This window comes from Camelina sativa, chromosome 6 (genome assembly GCF_000633955.1).
Source record: "Camelina sativa cultivar DH55 chromosome 6, Cs, whole genome shotgun sequence".
NCBI classification, from domain to species: Eukaryota; Viridiplantae; Streptophyta; class Magnoliopsida; order Brassicales; family Brassicaceae; genus Camelina; species Camelina sativa.
This window is the reverse complement of record NC_025690.1, coordinates 13166501-13185455: the sequence shown is the minus strand read 5'-3', so window position 1 is coordinate 13185455 and position 18955 is coordinate 13166501. Positions and strand designations below refer to the sequence as shown.

The 18955-nt window shown below is 33.7% G+C and overlaps 1 protein-coding gene and 1 pseudogene across 3 annotated transcripts; both read left to right on the top strand.

The window, feature by feature from the left end:
• LOC104791159 (GTPase-activating protein gyp7-like) lies at positions 5807-9244 on the top strand. Of its 3 annotated transcripts, none has more exons than XM_010516978.2 (6): positions 5807-6144; positions 6421-6663; positions 6990-7125; positions 7218-7267; positions 7416-7469; positions 7571-9244. In XM_010516978.2, exons 2-6 carry the CDS (start codon positions 6485-6487, stop codon positions 8787-8789), a joined length of 1638 nt encoding a protein of 545 aa, XP_010515280.1. In that variant the 5' UTR covers positions 5807-6144; positions 6421-6484; the 3' UTR covers positions 8790-9244. The 3 variants fall into 3 exon arrangements, with proteins under 3 accessions (XP_010515280.1, XP_010515281.1, XP_010515279.1); XM_010516979.1 differs by having other exon boundaries at positions 5807-6305; positions 6502-6663; XM_010516977.1 differs by lacking the exon at positions 6421-6663 and having other exon boundaries at positions 5807-6383.
• Positions 14646-17625, top strand: LOC104791158 (annotated as a pseudogene).

Genomic DNA, 18955 nt, shown 5'->3' with positions numbered 1-18955 from the left:
CTTGCTTAATAAAGAAAATTCGTTAGTTAGTTTTTTTTTTTTTTTCAACCAAACATTAATCAAATTAAAAGATAACTCCAAGGTTTGTTGCCCAAATCGGAGGAAAAGAGTTTACAAATGAATTTTCAGAAAATAAAGTTCTTGACGAACGGGCAAGGTAATCTGCCCTAATGTTGAACTCTCGTGAGATCCTGGTCAGGCAGAAGGAAGAGAAAGAATTTCTGAGCAAAAATAACTTTTCCAACAGATTCGAGAAAGCGGGCCAATCATCAGGCGTCTGCACCATCGCTACTAGTTCTGCACAATCCGTCTCGAAGTTCTGACAGACAACTCTAGCCACCAACAGTGACTCCATGGCCCAGATCAAAGCTTGTAACTCTGCGTGTAAAGATGTAGGACCGCGTCTATGATTCCGTGCGCCGAGAAGAAGCGTCGAATCTTCACCACTACAACACCACAAGCCCAGACCCTGAAAAGGGTCTGAACCTTTCCATGAACCATCAATCTGACACCGGGAAAATGACCCCCTATCCTCCAACAACGGCGGGGGATGCAGATAGCTCCCCGAATAAGATTTGGCCTCCTCCCACAACAATTTATCATTAGTCGCTTGATTTAAGATATCCATCAGCTCGACCGCTAAACCCTGGAATAATTTTTTATTCCGATCTTTCCATAGTGACCAAAGAATCCAAGGAAGACTAGAAACTATATCATTATCCCCCAATTGGGGAGCCGCCCGCCAGAAAATAAAATCTAAATTTGCATAGATTGAACCATATAGGAAACCGTCCGGAACTAACAATACCGGGGACAACGCCCAAACATCTCGCGAACAAGGGCACTCAAAAAGAGCGTGATTTATAGTTTCTGTTGCAGACGCACACCGTTTGCACAGAGGATCACACCGAACACCCTGTGCACAAGCCGTTCTAACACTAGGAGAGAACCCGAGGCAACCTGCCAGAAGAAATGTTGAACCTTCGGTGGAACATTAAGTTTCCACGATTGGGCCCTGAGGGCCATACATGTCGGCCCGTATTCAACTTTCGCCATTAAATCTCGGGCTAGCCGATATCCGGATTTAACCGTATACTTCCCTGACTTAGTAAAGTGCCATACTAACCTATCCGGTTTCATGACTTTGCTGACCGCCATACTCCGAATGATCGCTATATCTCCTGGGTCCATAAACTCCTCCACGGTAGGAAGATGCCAATCCTTCGTAACAGGATTAATTAAGTGGTTAACCATCAAACTTGGTAGCCAGAGTCTTCCCCGACCGTTTGCTGGACGTGGTCGAATATCTGGTATCCATGGGTCTCGCCAAACTGAGATAGAACAACCCGAACCTACCGCCCACCGCGCTCCCTGCTCTACTAGTTCCTTAGTTGAATAAATACTCTGCCATGCGAAGGAGGGGTTATATGATTTTGTGGCCAAAAGAGGATGTTTATTCCTAAAATAACGCCCTTTTAGTACCCGAGCCATTAATGACGTCGGATAGTGAATTAACCGCCAATACTGTTTTGCTAGTATGGCATCGTTAAATTGTTCCAGAGCTCTGAAACCTAGACCCCCTTCACACTTATCTTTGTATAATTTATCCCAAGCCACCCAATGTAGACTTCGGGCCTTATCATTGGACTTCCACCAAAAAATGGAAATAGTACTCGTTAGTTTAGACGTTAACTCCTGCGACAATTTATAGCATGACATCACATGAGTAGGAAGTGTCAACGCCACCGATTTAATCATAATCTTGTTAGTTAGTTTAAGCATATTCGTTCTTTTTTTTATAATTAAATTAAAAAATATATACACATATTTTTTGGCGACGGTAGTAATTTGTTTTTTCCTGTTAACAGTATTAGTAATAGTTGTAACCATAGTGTATTCAGACGAAGCAATTGATAAAGTATTGTATATGGAAAACGATACTTTACTTTCCCTTTTTGTAAAGCAACGAATCTATCTTTGGTATGTTATCTTTTCCCACCAAACTAACATATCCACAACATTGAATTCACCAATCCCCAATATTTCGAATTTAACTAGACATTGTCTTACATGTGATTATTACCATGTGTTTTAAATTTGTTCAACATCAGATATTCATCAGCACAAAATAATTTTTCTTTGATTCCTACCAAAAATGAAAGAAAATATGAATTTTGTTAGAAAAAAATATTGTCATGGCCGGTGATTCAAAATAAATAAACAAATAACATAAGAAAAAGTATCAACCAGGTCAGGTGCTACTTTTGTTAAAAGGAACCATCGTTACAATAATTGAAACAATTTGTGCAGATTCATGACTCCACTCTAGAAGATAATGATATAATTTAAGAACATATCAACATCCATTTGCCGGTTGGATGACGTACGGAGATATATAATGAAGTCCTATATTATACAAATAATAGAAGATGGTCGAAGAGGTCAGACGTATATTAGATCAATAATTAAATTTATTAGTTTTCTAGTTTCGGTTTTAGTCATTTCAATTTGGTTTAACCAAAAGATCTTTATCTTCTAGTAATAGCTAATCGCACTACACATCATCAATTACAAGTTTTATAGGGGTATGGACCGTATGGTATGTGATAGTAACTTCATGACAATCACATTTGCTTTCTTACCTTTGAAATATTTTGTCAGACAAATATGATACATGCGACTGCTTTTGTTGACCAGAATAATTTTTGTTTATTTGGAAAGAGGTATGTATTGTTTTGCTCATTTTTTGTTTTGCTTTATGTTTCTTATTATTATCGTCCATTGATTTTTTTGGAAGAAAAGAATCCTCTATTTTTTTCTTCATTTTTGATGTAAGAAAACCACAAGTAAATATGGATCAACAGAATCAATCCGATCCAAAGTAAATTAAAAACTAATATAGAAGCCTGTTTAAAATTATCAATACATTTAATTAAATGCTTGCCTATATCAAAATAAATAATTAGTGGCACTAATTCGAAAACTTTATTCTACGTTCAGTCGTTAAAGTCAATTTGGGTACAATAATACTTCAAGAATCCACATAGAAAAAAAAAATAACAAACTGAAAACAAAATCAGAAACCGGATCCAACATTTCTACGTATAGGTATATACCCGAACAGTGGAATAATTTGTGATACTTTGCATCTGGGATATTCCCAAAACCTAATACAAGTGGTTAACGAGTCATATCATATCATTGAATTTGAGCTCAATAAATAAATCCTTCCTTTGCATTTGATACTGTATATAATAGCGTAATCGAACCGTTTGATATATATACTAGGTTGGTATCCGTGCTATGCCGCGAGATTTGTTTTTTTATTTTATTTTTGTTATATTTGTTTGTTTTGTTTTTTTTCGATTTCATAAGTTAATATGTTATTTGGAATCAATTCATAAGTTTTTAATAATTTCAATAGTATTTTTTTTGTTATTTACATCATCATATAATACTTGAGTTGAGTTTTTTATTTCATAAATTTAGTTTTTGAATATATTTTAAATTTATTACCAAATAAGTTTAGGGATTATAAACCATTAATTCTTGATTTGTTTCTCACTCACAAACCCTCTAGAAGAGCAAGAGAGATTACTCTTTGATGTCTACATTGTAAATTTTCTTGATAGATCTCTTAGAGTACTTTAGGTTTAGGCACTTCAACCTTCGTTTACAACATATTTATACTTGTTCTTATCTTAACCTAACACCTAAACTAAAAAAATCCATTTAATCACTTGAAAAATTTAGGATCAAGTTGGAAGCTTATCCATCACTTGACAAGCTTATGATTAAAATTTTCAAGCTATATATGTTAATCTAGCAACATCCTAAAGAAAAAATAGAAAAATAAATCAAATTTTTACATTTTTTTAACAACAAATTTTTACATTCTTACATGTAAAATATGACAAACAGCGGGATACTATTTTGAATATTTTGTAGTATAAATATAATTTGTAAATCATATAATTATTTTTAGAATTTGATGAGTTATCTTTACTTGTAATTTTTACTTCTTGAATTATTATTATTTTATTTATTTATCTAGTTTAATTTAGTATAATTATTTTATCGGTTGCCAACTAAAATGTCATTATGTCGTTCTAAAGTTGAGTGTCATGCAATATCGACATCATAATATGCATCTAACTCAAACCGAATGTGGTGAATGATGTACCGTTGGAATTTTTAATGATGTTTGCAATGGTTGTTTCAACTACAAGTTTGTTGACTAACGAAAAATATTTTTATTACACATGTTTTATGGTCTATTATTGTAATATTTTTATTACACATATGTGTTTTTACTACAATAATGGCCCAATGACCTTTTTTCTTTATTTATTCTCTTTTATCAGATATAGTTTTTTAATTGGTTTAGAAATTTTAGCTGTATTTATTCAAATGTTTTTATTGGCTATTGATTTTAACTGATGTGTCAACATCAACTTGAATGTTAAAGTTGATGTGTCATGTTTTGGTGAAAAACGTACAAGTTTTATTGTATTGATAATAGGTATCTAATACTTAGGGCAGCATTGCATTAACTGTTTCAATTCAATAAGACAAATTATAACCAAAAACAGGAGACACATAAAAGCAAAACAAAAAAATTAATTGAAAAGATAAGAAATTGAAATAGCTAATTATTAATCATAGCGTAGAACCAATTTCATCATTGTTGTCTAGAGATATTTCATGATTACGGATTCTTTAATCTACATTGTATTGAGTCTTTGTTCGGTTAGTTGTATTATACAAACACACAACATATCTTAACAAAACTGTTTTTTTTTCTTTTTTCAAAAAAAAGAAAAGAAAAAAGAAATATTAACAAAACTGTTCATGTACCTTGATTCATAAACAACAATAACATAATTTATACTAAGAAACAAAAATTTATGTTTTAATAACGAATCCCATGTGCTTGATTTTGGTCGGTTGATGAAAACATGGGAATGATTTCATCTCATTCGTTGGGAAACCATTATCTCAAGATCTTTTACAATCTACCACCAAATTTTTGTTTTATTCTTGTACTCATACTTAACTAATACAACTAGTTTACAATTTAGGTTAATTACACACCATCTATTACAAAATATAAGATGTTTGAATTAAAAACACACAAATTTTTAAAGTATTTATTTTTGAAAAATGTCAACTAATCAAATAAAATTACGTAATAAAAATCTTTATTAAATATTAAAATAATATATAATAATTTATATACCGAAACTTGGAAACATCTTATAATATATATATATATATATATATATATAAGTTTTTCTAAACATCTTATTATTTTTTCATGTTTATATAAAAAATAATTTATGTGTTTCTGGAAAAAAAAGATAGTATGAAACACATAAAGTTTTTCCAAAAATAACAAGATGTTATAACTTATAAAGTTATAAAATGTTTGACCAGAAAACACATTTTATAGTATGAAACACATAAAGTACATTTCTTTCTAAAAACATGAAAAAAATAATTTAATAACAGAAAATAGCTTATAGTTCTTAATTTCTTATTGATATTGATGAAATGATAAAATAAATAATTTACAACAAAATTTACAAAATAATCATCATATGGATTATGGAATAAACTTGTAAAAGATAAAAGTACAAGGGTTAAAACATAAACAAATAAAAGAATCAGGGATAAAAACAAAATACTAAAGAAAGAAAAGGAGTTAAAATATATAAATGAAAGGTTTCAGAGTTCGTGAGAGAGAAACTAAAAAAAAGTCACCACCACCATTAAGCTCTCTCTCTCTCTCTCTCTCTCTCTCTCATCAGTCGCATTACTCTTTCAAGACTTTTTTTTTTCCCCTCATTTAGATTCTTATAGAGAAAGAGAGATGAGAGAGATTTACAAGTAAGCCCACGTTTCTCTATTCTATAGAGACAAACAGCAAAAAGTAAACGAGACGGAGACGAAGACGAAGCAAGTTGTGTAAGAAGAAGACGGACGGCGGTATAAAGAGGTTTTTTAAATTCAATTTTTACTTGATCGGGTCTTCGTCGGAGAGGAGAGGTATTGTTGGCTGCGGCGGCGGCGGAGATTTGAAGTTGTCGTCTGTTTCAAGTTATTGGTTGCTTTTTGAGTTAGATTGGAGGAAACCGTTTGATTAGGTTTTTGAATTCGTGTGGGAGAGGAGGAGGAAGAGAGGATTGGGGGAATATATATATATATATATATATATAGATGAAAGCTCTGAGAAGGATTCAAACGACGTCGTCGTCTTCTAATCCTTCATCGCCATTATCATCTCCTCCTGCTTCTTCTTCTTCGTGGATCCATTTACGTTCTGCTCTCTTCGTTGTTGCTTCTTCATCTCCTGCTTCTTGCTCTTCTTCTTCTTCTGATCGGTTAGTCTCTTTTTTTTTTTTTTTTTTTTTTTTTTTNTAGGTTTTTTGAAATCGTGTGGGAGAGGAGGAGGATTGGGGGAATATATATATATATAATATAGATGAAATCTCTGAGAAGGATTCAAACGACGTCGTCGTCTTCTAATCCTTCATCGCCATTATCATCTCCTCCTGCTTCTTCTTCTTCTTCGTCGTCTTCGTGGATCCATTTACGTTCTGCTCTCTTCGTTGTCGCTTCTTCATCTCCTGCTTCTTGCTCTTCTTCTTCTTCTTCTGATCGGTTAGTCTTTTTTTTTGCACCTCAATTTCTATATGGTATTTTTGCTTTTGATTTTTATAGAATTAGATCTCGAATACATTGCCTTGCAATTGACTTTGTTAGACTTCATCTCCTCCTTCAGATAGATAGATTTGATTCCTTAATCATCGACGATTACATTGATTTAATAATGTTTCAATTTTGCTGTTTTAGATGATTGTGAATATTTTTAAGTATTAATTCATAATAACTCCATGGCTATTTCTGGATAATTCTTTTTTTTTTTTTTCCAATTATTCTTGAGAAACTAGTAGGCACATTGTATAACCTTTTTGTTTCACAATCAGGCAACGTCTTAAATCACCATGGTCCCGGAGGAAAAGGAAGAAGCCACTCAGAGCTCAGCAGTGGAAGAGATTCTTTAATCCTGACGGTAGACTTCGGAATGGAGGAGTGGATTTATTGAAGAAAGTTCGAAGTAGAGTGAGTCTCACAGCTCCATGGACTCCTCCAGTTCACTGTCACAACCGTTTGTGTGTTGTTGATTTTAAAGAATGTTTATTTTTTCCTTGTAGGGTATTGAGCCGAGCATTCGGCTGGAAGTGTGGCCATTCCTTCTTGGAGTGTAAGTATACTGTCAACTCAAGAACTCTATTATTAGGTGAATGTTATTGCAACAATCGCTTCTATAGAAGAGTAGTTGTTTAGTTAGGGAAGCTAGCTCTTTTGCCTCTTTTTTTTTACGTTTGCTGATTTACGTTTTTGCAAAACAGGTACGGTTTTAATAGTTCGAAAGAAGAGAGGGTTACTATAAGAAACCGGAGAAGGTGAGAGACTGGTTGAATTACCACATGGGAAAGTTTTGTACTTTGAACTCTTTTTTTCTATTCTCTAGCTCATCTGTTTTTGAATTTTTTACAAAATGTAGAAAGGAGTATGAGAGACTACGCAGGCAGTGCAAACGGCTTCAAAAACACAATAATGGGAATCTTAAGTTAAACAGGGGGAGTGACGCTATCCAAGATGATTACGATTGGCCTCAAGTGCAAGACACTGATAGTTCATGTTCTGATGAAGTTGTCAGTGCCCGCGAGTCTCTCTCAAGTGATGAAGGCATCACTGAAGATATCGGGTACATGAGTGAAGTTTCTTGTACAGTTGAGAGAGACGGCAGTAGTTCAAGACGAATCACCAATGCTACTATCTCTACACTCAATTCCGAGTCATCAGATTCAGATTCTTCAGATGAGAGTGAAGTGGTACAGGTCTTTCACTCTTCCGATACTCCAGATGTGAGTAGTACCTATCCAGCCAACTCAACTATCCCCAGGACAGAAGAGGATTTTGTGACGTGGCAGCGTATCATTCGTTTAGATGCCGTGCGTGCTAACTCAGAGTGGACCCCTTATTCTCCATCCCAGGCAGTTATATCAGAGGACAGAGCATGTCGTGCCGCTGAAGCAGTTGGGTTAAAAGATTACAATCACTTGGAACCGTACAAAATATTTCAAGCTGCACGGTTAGTTGCTGTTCTTGAAGCTTATGCTTTGTATGACCCTGACATTGGGTATTGCCAAGGAATGAGTGATCTTCTCTCTCCTATACTCTCTGTAATCCCTGATGACCATGAAGTGTTTTGGTGCTTCGTCGGGTTTATGAAGAAAGCTCGTCACAATTTCAGACTGGACGAGGTTGGAATCAGAAGACAGCTCAACATAGTCTCAAAGATAATCAAATCCAAAGACTCTCAGCTTTACAGGCACCTAGAGAAACTCCAAGCTGAAGACTGTTTCTTTGTGTACAGAATGGTTGTAGTGATGTTCAGACGAGAGCTAACACTCGATCAGACACTTTGTCTATGGGAAGTGATGTGGGCAGATCAAGCAGCAATCAGAGCCGGGATGGGGAAATCTGCCTGGAGCAGGATAAGGCAGCGTGCACCTCCAACGGATGATTTGGTGCTCTATGCTATAGCGGCCTCGGTGTTGCAAAGAAGGAAACTTATAATAGAGAAATATAACAGCATGGATGAGATTCTAAGGGAGTGTCATAGTATGGCAGGACAATTAGATGTGTGGAAGCTCCTCGATGATGCACATGACCTCGTCGTTACTCTACACACCAAGATTGAACATTCGTTCTCATAAATTTTGATCTCGCGTTCTTTCCTGCGACTTGTCTAAAATGGATTCTTGATGAACTCCCTGGTTCCGTGCAGGCCCGAATTGGGCCATGAACTCTCTTATCCGTGAATCCTGGCCGATTGAAATGAGGCTAGAGATTGGAAGGAGTTGTTCTGGTGAAGAGAGAGGGGGTGTGTGATTTAATTAAAATAAATGTATGTGTGTGTTGTGAAGACTGTGAAAAAAGGTTGAGGGTTTTGCTAAATCCCACAGGGAAAGATTTCTTTTACTTGAAAAAATATATGCATATGGAAACAAAGCTGTGCAAAGATGATGATGATTTCAGAAGAATGTGTGTGTTTCTGTTTCCATGAGTCGCCGGGGTATTAAACCGGAGAGGGCAGAGGAGAATCTTACTCCCGGTCAAAGAAAAATATGTACTGTTGTATGGTTTAATGGAAAAAGGCATGTTGAGTTGACCGTAATTTGTAATTACTCTTGTGATGACATCTTTACTTCTAAGCAGCCAGTAAGGAACAGTAGTAGGCCTAGAGACATTAGGTAAATCGCTCGATTTCGTTTAGGTTAGTTGGGATATAGTAATGTATATAGGTTTGTAGATTTTATAAATTCTATTGTCACTTATCAAACCATCGAACCCTAAAAGCTTTTAGGACTATGTTCGGAAAAGTATACTTTTTTTGGCTTTTTCTATGTCATGGTCATCAACGACAAGTCCTTACTTGTGTGCTGCTTCATGTTCTTTCCTTTTTGTTTGCTCGTACATGTAAAATCTACTGCCGCCTTTATTCCTCATATATCTATTGAGATGTTGTAGTTCTTTGTCTTCCATGAACATGTGCTGATGTGCAAGATCACCCTCTTACAATATGTTTTTTCTTCAGTTTACATTGGTCGCTGATGTTTTCATGCTTTGCTTTGCTTTTGATTTCGTCCATTCAACTAAATATGTTTCTTTTTAGCAAAAAGAAAACAAATGTTTCTTGTTGCTATGCTGTTTTAGCAAGTGTCGCGAAGAACTTGATGGATAAGAGTGACTTAAGAGAATACTTTTCCTATTTTATCAATTTCTTGTTGATGATATTTACATCTTTACTTTTTTTTGTGATTTATTAATTATTGCAAATTATGAATCTGGAACCCCAAACTTACCGGTGTAAAAACATTAATTAAACCTTTGCCAATCATTGGGTCAATGGAGTTTCCACATTTACATCGTTACTTATAAATACTTTTACAATCCGATTATTAATTTCATAGTTTTTTTATTTTTTCTCAAAGGCCTCAACAACAAATAATGATGTAGGCTCTTCCTCTTGGGAAGACCTTAAGCTACCTTCTTTAAAGTGCAATGGAAGTCAGTAGCTTAGGCCACACACCTTAATGATCATGTGTTGACCCCGTCCAGGTAAGTTATTATTTTCATAGTTACCAATTGAATCGAATATATATATATATATATATATTCCTCATTAGGAATGTTTAACTCCAATATTTGAAACTCGTCTTAAACTCCAATATATATTCCTCATTAGGAATGTTTAACTCCAATAGATTGTATTTGAAACTCGTCTTAAAAATTTTATGTAAAAAAATGAACTAGATTAGTAGATTTTGGTTCTAAATGAGTTTTAAAACACTTTCTAAATTACGAGTACTTGATTAAAACTCGAAAAGAAGCTAAAAGGATACTAAAATAATTCATATTAAGTTTAACTTTGTTTTGATTAAGCTCTTCAAGAAACCAGCTTTTTGGGTTTATATATAGATTCCCGATCCAAGAGGCTTCGCTTTTTCTCATGTCATGGCTCATGGCTTACCGTTTATCTCTCTTGTGGATATTTTTTTTATATGTTTTTTTGGGATCTGAAAAGGGTCATGCATTTTTACGCTCTGGCGTAAGCAGTCTCTCCCACGCTCCACGCATAGCCGGACAATAACGCAAGATATGAATAATTGCCTCCCATCCGCCTTTACAAACCTGACAGATAGCAGAGTCACACAAGTTTTACTTTTAGTTTTGTATTTTTTTTTAAATAATTTTTTCTTTTTGATTTGGAGATTTTATTTTTTGCAAAATTTTGAATGGTAATTTGATTTTTTAATCTATTAGGAAAAAAGTAAAAACAAAAGGAAAAAAAAAACCCACAAAATGTGATTTTTGGATTTTATGAAGAAATTGCCAAAATTCACCAAAATCTAGTTTTTTTTTAATAATTTTCAGGAAACCTATTTTTTTTTATATAATCGCGAATAACTAAAAAACTGGAATTTGCCGAATTAAAAGATAAAAAACGATGCAAAATCTGATGACATTCAAGCCCTTAATGGTACAAGATTTAGATATTCAATAACATTCATGGTAGGAGAACATGTTATCTTAAATCGAGAACCAAAGAGTCTGAAAAACCAGTTTCAAGAAGAGTATGGAAAACTTTATCAAAGAAACTAACGAACTATGGCCTTGAATGTCAAGATATTTTGAACCAATTTAGGCATTTGATTGAGCAAAAACTAGTCAATTAACCATTTTTGATTCTAAGAAAAGTAGATTTCCTAAAAATTAGGAAAACCTGATTTTAAGAGATTTTGGTTATTTGTTCATAGAATCCAAAAACCAAATTTTATGGGTTTCTTAAAAGGTTTAAGTGACATTTTTTATATAAAAATTAATCCTAAAAGAGTAACTAAAACTTAAAATATAATAACTTTTTTTTTAAAAGTATATAATTATATAAAAACCCAAAAACTAAACAAATTACCATTGAAAATTTTGCAAAACCTAAATAATACACCAAAAATCAAAAACTATAAAAATCAAAAACCAAAAGCCAAAAACCAAAACCTAAAAATCAAAAATCATATCACGCAATATGGTTATTTCATGAGTGCATTTTTGATAAAGCCGTTTAAGCTCTTCAAGAAACCAGCTTTTCGGGTTATATATAGATTCCCGATCCAAGAAGCTTCGCTTTTTCTCATGTCATGGCTCATGGCTTACCGTTTATCTCTCTTGTGGATATTTTTTTTATATGTTTTTTTGGGATCTGAAAAGGGTCATGCATTTTTTTATATCTTATGTAAGAAAACCAAAGATATGAGCTAAGGATGTGAGAATCTAGACATTCTAAATTAAGTACATATTGGATAAGCAGAAATCTGAAAGATATCTAAAATCTCCACCTATTATTTTGTCTTTTTTTGGTTAATTATATTACCCAATATGGCCATTTTATTTTATATAAAATGAATATTTGAATATGGATAATATATATATATATATATGTATATATATATTCCTTAGCTATGTTCATTTTTATGTTTTCAGCATTACGACTTGTTTTCACTTTCATTTTCACTTTATAAGTTATAATTTTTGTTTTCACTTATTGAACCATCATACCTTAAAAGTTTTTACTACCATGTTCCTGAGCGTAAATCTTTCTCTATCTTATGGTAGTCAACCATGAGGTTTACTTTTGTGCCACTTCATGTTCCATCATTTTTTTTTCTTTTTTGTTTTACATGTAAATTTAACATCACTAGATTTTAATCCGCGGTACACCGCGGAAAGATACATTTAAACTAAAATATGAAAATTATAAGCTGCATTTTTTTGTTAATTTTTGTTTAATTTATTTAGTGTTTAAAATTGTATAAGTGTATTTTGATAGTTAATATTAGGATTTAACCCGTAGTATACAGAGAAATAATTTATTTTTACATAATCATAATTTAATCAAGTTAATTAAATATGTCTAATATTTTAATATTGATAAATACTTTTAATGAATAATTTTGTACTACCAAAATAATGATATTTCAAATTTACATTAATACTAATCCAAACCCGTGAAGCTATATAACCCTGTGAATTTGAATGATAGACCAAAAATAAAATAAGAAGTATTGAACCGAGAGAAAAGTAAACAAAAAGAGGGGGAGAGACATTTATAAAGCATAAAAACTTTTAAAAAGTCAGCTATTTTAGACTGTTTTCCATCAGCAAAAGAACGTAGAGGTCACAATCTTATCTTTCAGCTGTGGCATGGGATGATGGGAGGCATAGGAACTGCTCCAGATTTGGTGATCACTCCATGACATCTCGACATATTTCATCACAGTTGTATATGTGCAGCTGCCAAATGAGCATAGCAAATAGGTGCATCTTTTTATGTTGCTGGTGATACTAACTTGAGAATAGGGGTCAACATTATTTATAGGTGGATATATTCAACTTATAGGTGGACATATTCAACTTAATCTCATTAATCACCACATTCAATTCTAAAATACTATAATTTTGTCCCAAATTTCTATATATAAAATCGTATAAAAACAAATTAATTAAAACAAATTAATAACTATAAAATCGCATAATATATATATGGGAATATGCCAAGTTTATATTATTAGATTAATTTTGATTGATTATAAGTCATTAATTTTTTTAATATGATTTTATATATAGAAATTCGGGACAAAATTATTGTATTTTAGAATTGAATGTGGTGATTAATTAGGAAGATAGAAAATCAAATGTAGCTGATTTATAGGCTCCTCATAAATTTATATTTAAAATCGATTATTGTAAAGAATTTGTAGAGAGATTTTAGGAGAATGAAATTTGGAAATTTTATTTCAGATTTAATAAGGAGACAAATTAGGAAATTTTTGTTTTTGTTAATGGAAAAGAGTTGAAATGATTTTTTTTTTTTTTTAATTTTATTAAAGAAAATATTAAATTACAATGGCATGAGATGTAAATAATTCTCAACTTCAAGCCTTCTTTGCTAAAGTTGCTGTGAAAATAATAATATAGATAAATTAGGGAATTTCATTGAAATTGCCACTTTCAAAACAAAACTCACCACAAATGTCACTTTCTAATGATCCTTCCTGAAACTACCACTTTTTAGTTTTATGGCATTGATAAAATGATGATTTTATCATTTAATGAAATGGAAAAAAAGGAAAGATGATTTGAATAGTTGGGTTTTGATGGGACAATTTTTGTAGGAGTCAAGACAATATTAATGGTGGACAAATTTCTTTAGATTTATCTACAATATTAATCTTAAACAAATAACATGTAAAATATAATAGATTTGAGAGAAAAACGAAAAATTTCTTGGATTTATGGTCGGATTTTGTTGAGAACAGCATCGACGTTCGTTGACGACGAACAACAATATATACGAAATTTGGGCAAGTTTGAAAGGAATAACAATATATTCAATATCGTCTTCGGAGAGTTCATCAATGTTGTCTATTGATTGTTGTTCTTGCAGTAGTTCATTAGTGTTTGTCCATCAGAAGTTCATTAGGGGTTTCCATTGATTAGCTAGCAGATCTGAGTGCTAAACTCAGTACCTCACGGCAACGATCGTAATAATCCTTACTAATAGTTTCTCCAAACATTATGGAAACTTTCAATTGCTTATGCAAAACTAAGTTGTTTCATGAAATGCGAGTTATTTATAAAACAAAAGTTATTTTCACAACCCCATTAAAATGTGTTAATGCATGTGATCATGTACATTAGCCCTTCCTAAAAAATCTATCAACAATGTTTAGAAAAATGTTTTTTGTAGGCTTACTCTCCGATAAATACCTAGACCCAAGAATACGTTGCAGATTGCGCTAACGGACCTAACAAAATTAGGTGTTTATGAAAATGACGTAAGATGACTGACCATTTACTTGACTTCGTAGCGTGTTAGAAGATTATCATAATTAAAATAAAACGTCGTTAATTAAGACTATTCAAACAGAAAACATGTTACGCGCTCCAGAATCTCTATATAACACCACCTTCTCATACTCGTTTCTTGGCAACAAAGTCATATAAACCTAAACGCTTATATACCAAAACATTTCATATACTTTTTCTCTCTAGTAGAATGGCTTCGATCAGTTTCTTTACTCTGGCCATTATTTTTAGCTCAAGAACTTCGGGAGCCACATCTCGTGGGGGTGGGCTCTTTGAAGCTTCTGCCATTGAGAAACATGAGCAATGGATGTCTCGATTCCATCGCGTTTACTCACACGATGCTGAGAAAGCGAGTAGGTTTGAAATCTTTAAGAAGAACTTAAAGTTCGTCGAGAGCTTCAACATGAATACGAACAAGGCCTACAAGTTGGATGTCAACAAGTTCTCTGACCTCACAGACGAGGAATTTGAGGCGAGGTACATGGGGTTGGTGGTGCCCGAAGGTACTTCATCACTGGATGTCTGGATTCTTACAAAACGGTGTCATTTAGACATGAAAATGTCAGTGAAACCGGTGAGAGCATGGATTGGAGACTGGAAGGGGCTGTTACACCGGTTAAGAACCAAGGAAAATGTGGTATGTTGTTTAAACAACTAGTGTGACTTCCTCCTGTACAATAGCAAGATTACGGATCAAAACCGCATCATACTTACTTTTTAAGTATATCACACGAAAATTCATATTATTCTTTAAAAAAAAAAAAAATTAGATACTATTATTCTTGAAACACATGCATAAATAAATGAACCAATTTATTTACATATTTTCATGAGTGTTTATCAAAAATATGATATTATAAATGTATATGAATTTTATAACTATTACACTAAAAATATAAACTTTATATTTTTTAATTGAAATGGAACAGGATGTTGTTGGGCTTTCTCGGCAGTGGCAGCATTGGAAGGCATTACGAAGATTGCGAAAGGAGAGCTCGTATCCTTGTCAGAGCAACAACTGGTTGATTGCAACACTGAGAATAACGGATGTAACGGAGGGATCATGTCGAGTGCTTTCAGCTATATTATAAACAACCAAGGAATCACCACAGAGGATAGTTATCCTTACCAGGCATCGCAACAAACCTGTGACTCAACTCATACTGTTGCTGCAACCATCAGCGCTGAAACATGTTATTTTGTATGGTTGTTGGTGATGAATGATGGTAGAGATGATGGATGAACAGGTGGATGCAAGGTGTTTCAATTACCCTTATGTAGTTGTAGCATAAAGGATGTCAATCCATAATGAGTGTGATGCAATCAATCAGGATGTGAATACTTATCTAAGTCAAGCCAAATGTGATGAATGTTTTTATCTAGCAATCTAATGATAATGATGAAATGCAGAATGTAAAGATACTAAAATAGAAACTCTGGATGGAGCTCGAACAGACACTCGATCGGATGCTCGATCGAGTGGTCGGTCGAGTGGGAATGCGGATGCAATACAGAGACATGATAACAATGAAAACAGAGCAAAGCAAAAGTGAATCAAACAACAAGCAATTAACAGGATTAATACAGAAAATCAATAGACAAAGAAAGGTCCTAAGGATGCATTCATGGGCTGGGCTTAAGCTATGATTTTCTAGATTGACCAACAAACCTCAATCAATGAGCTATCTCTAGACAATGATCTTCGAAGACATGTTAATCCATTTTTATGACAATAACAATAAAGCTTAGATACTCTTAGACCCAACTCTCACTGGGTATTACATATAAAAGCAGGCATTAAAACCCAGATCATTATTGTCAAAAATCAAACAAAACATCTAATCTCTTACCATGCTTAATGATAATCTCTAGCATTAGCCTTATCCAGCTTCTTAAACATTGTTGTGATGTTAAGAAGACTTAGATCTATCCTCACCCTCTCAGTATAAGGATAGCATAGAGCTTATCTAAGCCAGAAGAGATATGTAACAATAAATCTTGATCAATCTAAACATCCATAACCTTTACCCAGCCTAATCCATCCTTAAGATCCTAAGCCACTACTCACAATCACAGAACATGATGAACAAAATCATAAACCCAGAAATCATTGAAACTTGCATGATTAGAAAAATGAGATAGAGATCTACAATATTGAAGAAGAAATCAAACTCAAATACTCAATACCTAGAAAGTTATGGAACCAACAAGTATCAAAGATTCTTGGTTTTGGTACAAAAGTGGCTAATGATCTTCTCTAAGAAAAAGCATAAAGTAGATAATCCTCAAAAGGGTAAAATACTAGGTTTTGGTGGCTACTAGATATTATTTCTGACTCTCTCTCTCTCTTTCTTGTGGGCGGCCATGAGGTACAAGAGACTTATAAACAAAAGTGGGGAAGCCCTAAATCTGCTAGCAGACAAAATAGGGAGGCGGCTCGGTCAACTCGACCATGTGCTCGGTCGAGTGCCTGGTCGAGTGCCCCCTTCTTCTGCTTCTCTAGTTCGGTCGAGTCTCTCTCCGCACACGGTCGAGTAGGCTCTCGGACTTTGATTCTTCAGCTCTAGCTCCCTTGTTCTCTTCACTTGATAGCTCTAATCCTCTTCAGCATTCCTTCCATGCTCTTTAGGATCCAAAATCACCTGTTTATGCAAGAAACTATGCAAATGCAATGCAAATCTACTCTAATGCATAAACAGTCCTAAAGCTACTCAACAATGGCCAAAATGGATAGTAAATCATGCAAAAGATGTAAACATACTATGTAAAACAAGGTGAAATATATGAACATCAAGCGCTTACGAGACGGTTCGTCAAAATGATGAGGAAGCATTGCTAAAAGCGGTGTCTCAACAACCTGTTTCCGTTGCGATAGATGGGTCAGGAGCTGCGTTTATGCAATATTCTGGCGGGATATTCGACGGAGAGGACTGCGAGATGAATATGACTCATGCAGTTACCATTGTTGGTTACGGGGTGAGTGAAGAAGGGACTAAGTATTGGTTGTTGAGGAACTCATGGGGAGAAGATTGGGGAGAAAATGGTTACATGAGAATCAAGAGAGACGTTGATGCGCCTGAAGGAGCGTGTGGTCTGGCCAAACTTGCTTTTTATCCACTTGCTTGAGAATATATGTAGATGGGTTTGTTCATAGTGCGGAAAAATACCCATATCAATAATTGGCCTTTTGCAGCCGCAGTTTTGGAATTTTTCGTTTTATTTTTTAAATGTATTTTGCAAGTTATGTTACTGGTGGAAGTATTACATTGGTGTAACAAATACATATAACGTTTTCTTTTTATGGTAATTTGACATTGTGAGGTCAATAACATTTTCTTAATCGATTTTGGAAAGGACGACACACTAATTAATGTTAGCAAAACTCTCCCCATGAGTTCACAAAACTCTCAATATATTTACGTATAACTCGAACCAGCCCAAGAAACGAATCGCAAAGCTCAAACAAGAACAACGAACACACGAGACTTTGTTTACCTACTTCAACCAGATTGATGTGATATAGTCTACATCTGGAGCGGAATCAGTTCTACAATCCACTATACCAAAGTGATGAACACAAATCAGAGTAGAGCTAAACAACAATGGAGTCTATCTCAGTTTCTCGAGTATAAGAATGAAAGCGTTACAAAAGAAGTAGAAGATTCTATGATATTTAGACCAACACCAGAGTAAAACAGCAAGCCCTCTCTCGCAAAAAGAAGGTCTCCTCTTGCTTCTTCAATTCCGGTTCAACCAATCTCAACCAAACCTTGTTCTCAATTCTTTTTAAACCACATGACTAAACCAGCCATTGAAATCGAATCAGAATCCATACCTTCAACAAATAGTCAGATTTCAAAACATTATTAGTACACTAGTTAGTTTACTATTCAAAATAAGCAAAATACGGTAGTTTCACTATTTGTCACAAGGTTTTCAATGGCTATACCTTTTAGAACACTTTACATTCTATATGGAGGAAGAAGAATGATATGCGTCATAGAGAACAACCTTCTATGATGGAAAAGCTTGTCAAGCTAATCGATAAAAGTGTTCGCAACTGGCTCAGCACGATCAGGAATAGAGAGGATGATACTATTCAAATTTGGTTTGCTGCAAGATTCTATTAAACATGTTTTTCCTAAATGGTCATAGAAAAGTTTAGGTTTTGCTTTTGCGATGTAAAAATGTTTATTTTTTATTTAAATATAATTTAACATTAAATTCAAAAAAAATTATAAATATATAGACATCATTTCCTTATAAACGGGTGCACATCTTAACAAATTTCTAACCAAATCATTTTCTTCTATCTAGTCATCTAAACAAAATGTCTTATGTTTTCTAAAATATTAACAAATATAACAAGGTACAGATATATAGAATAATATTAAAAAATCTGGATATATCCATCCAATTGACAAAGTAATAATAATAATCAGTTATACCAAATCGA

Coding starts and splice junctions, on each gene's coding strand:
- LOC104791159 (XM_010516979.1), top strand. CDS start 6,220: ATGAAAGCTCTGAGAAGGATTCAAACGACGTCGTCGTCTTCTAATCCT. Junction 7,268..7,415: donor TGGCCATTCCTTCTTGGAGT/GTAAGTATACTG, acceptor TTTGCAAAACAG/GTACGGTTTTAATAGTTCGA. Junction 7,470..7,570: donor ACTATAAGAAACCGGAGAAG/GTGAGAGACTGG, acceptor TACAAAATGTAG/AAAGGAGTATGAGAGACTAC.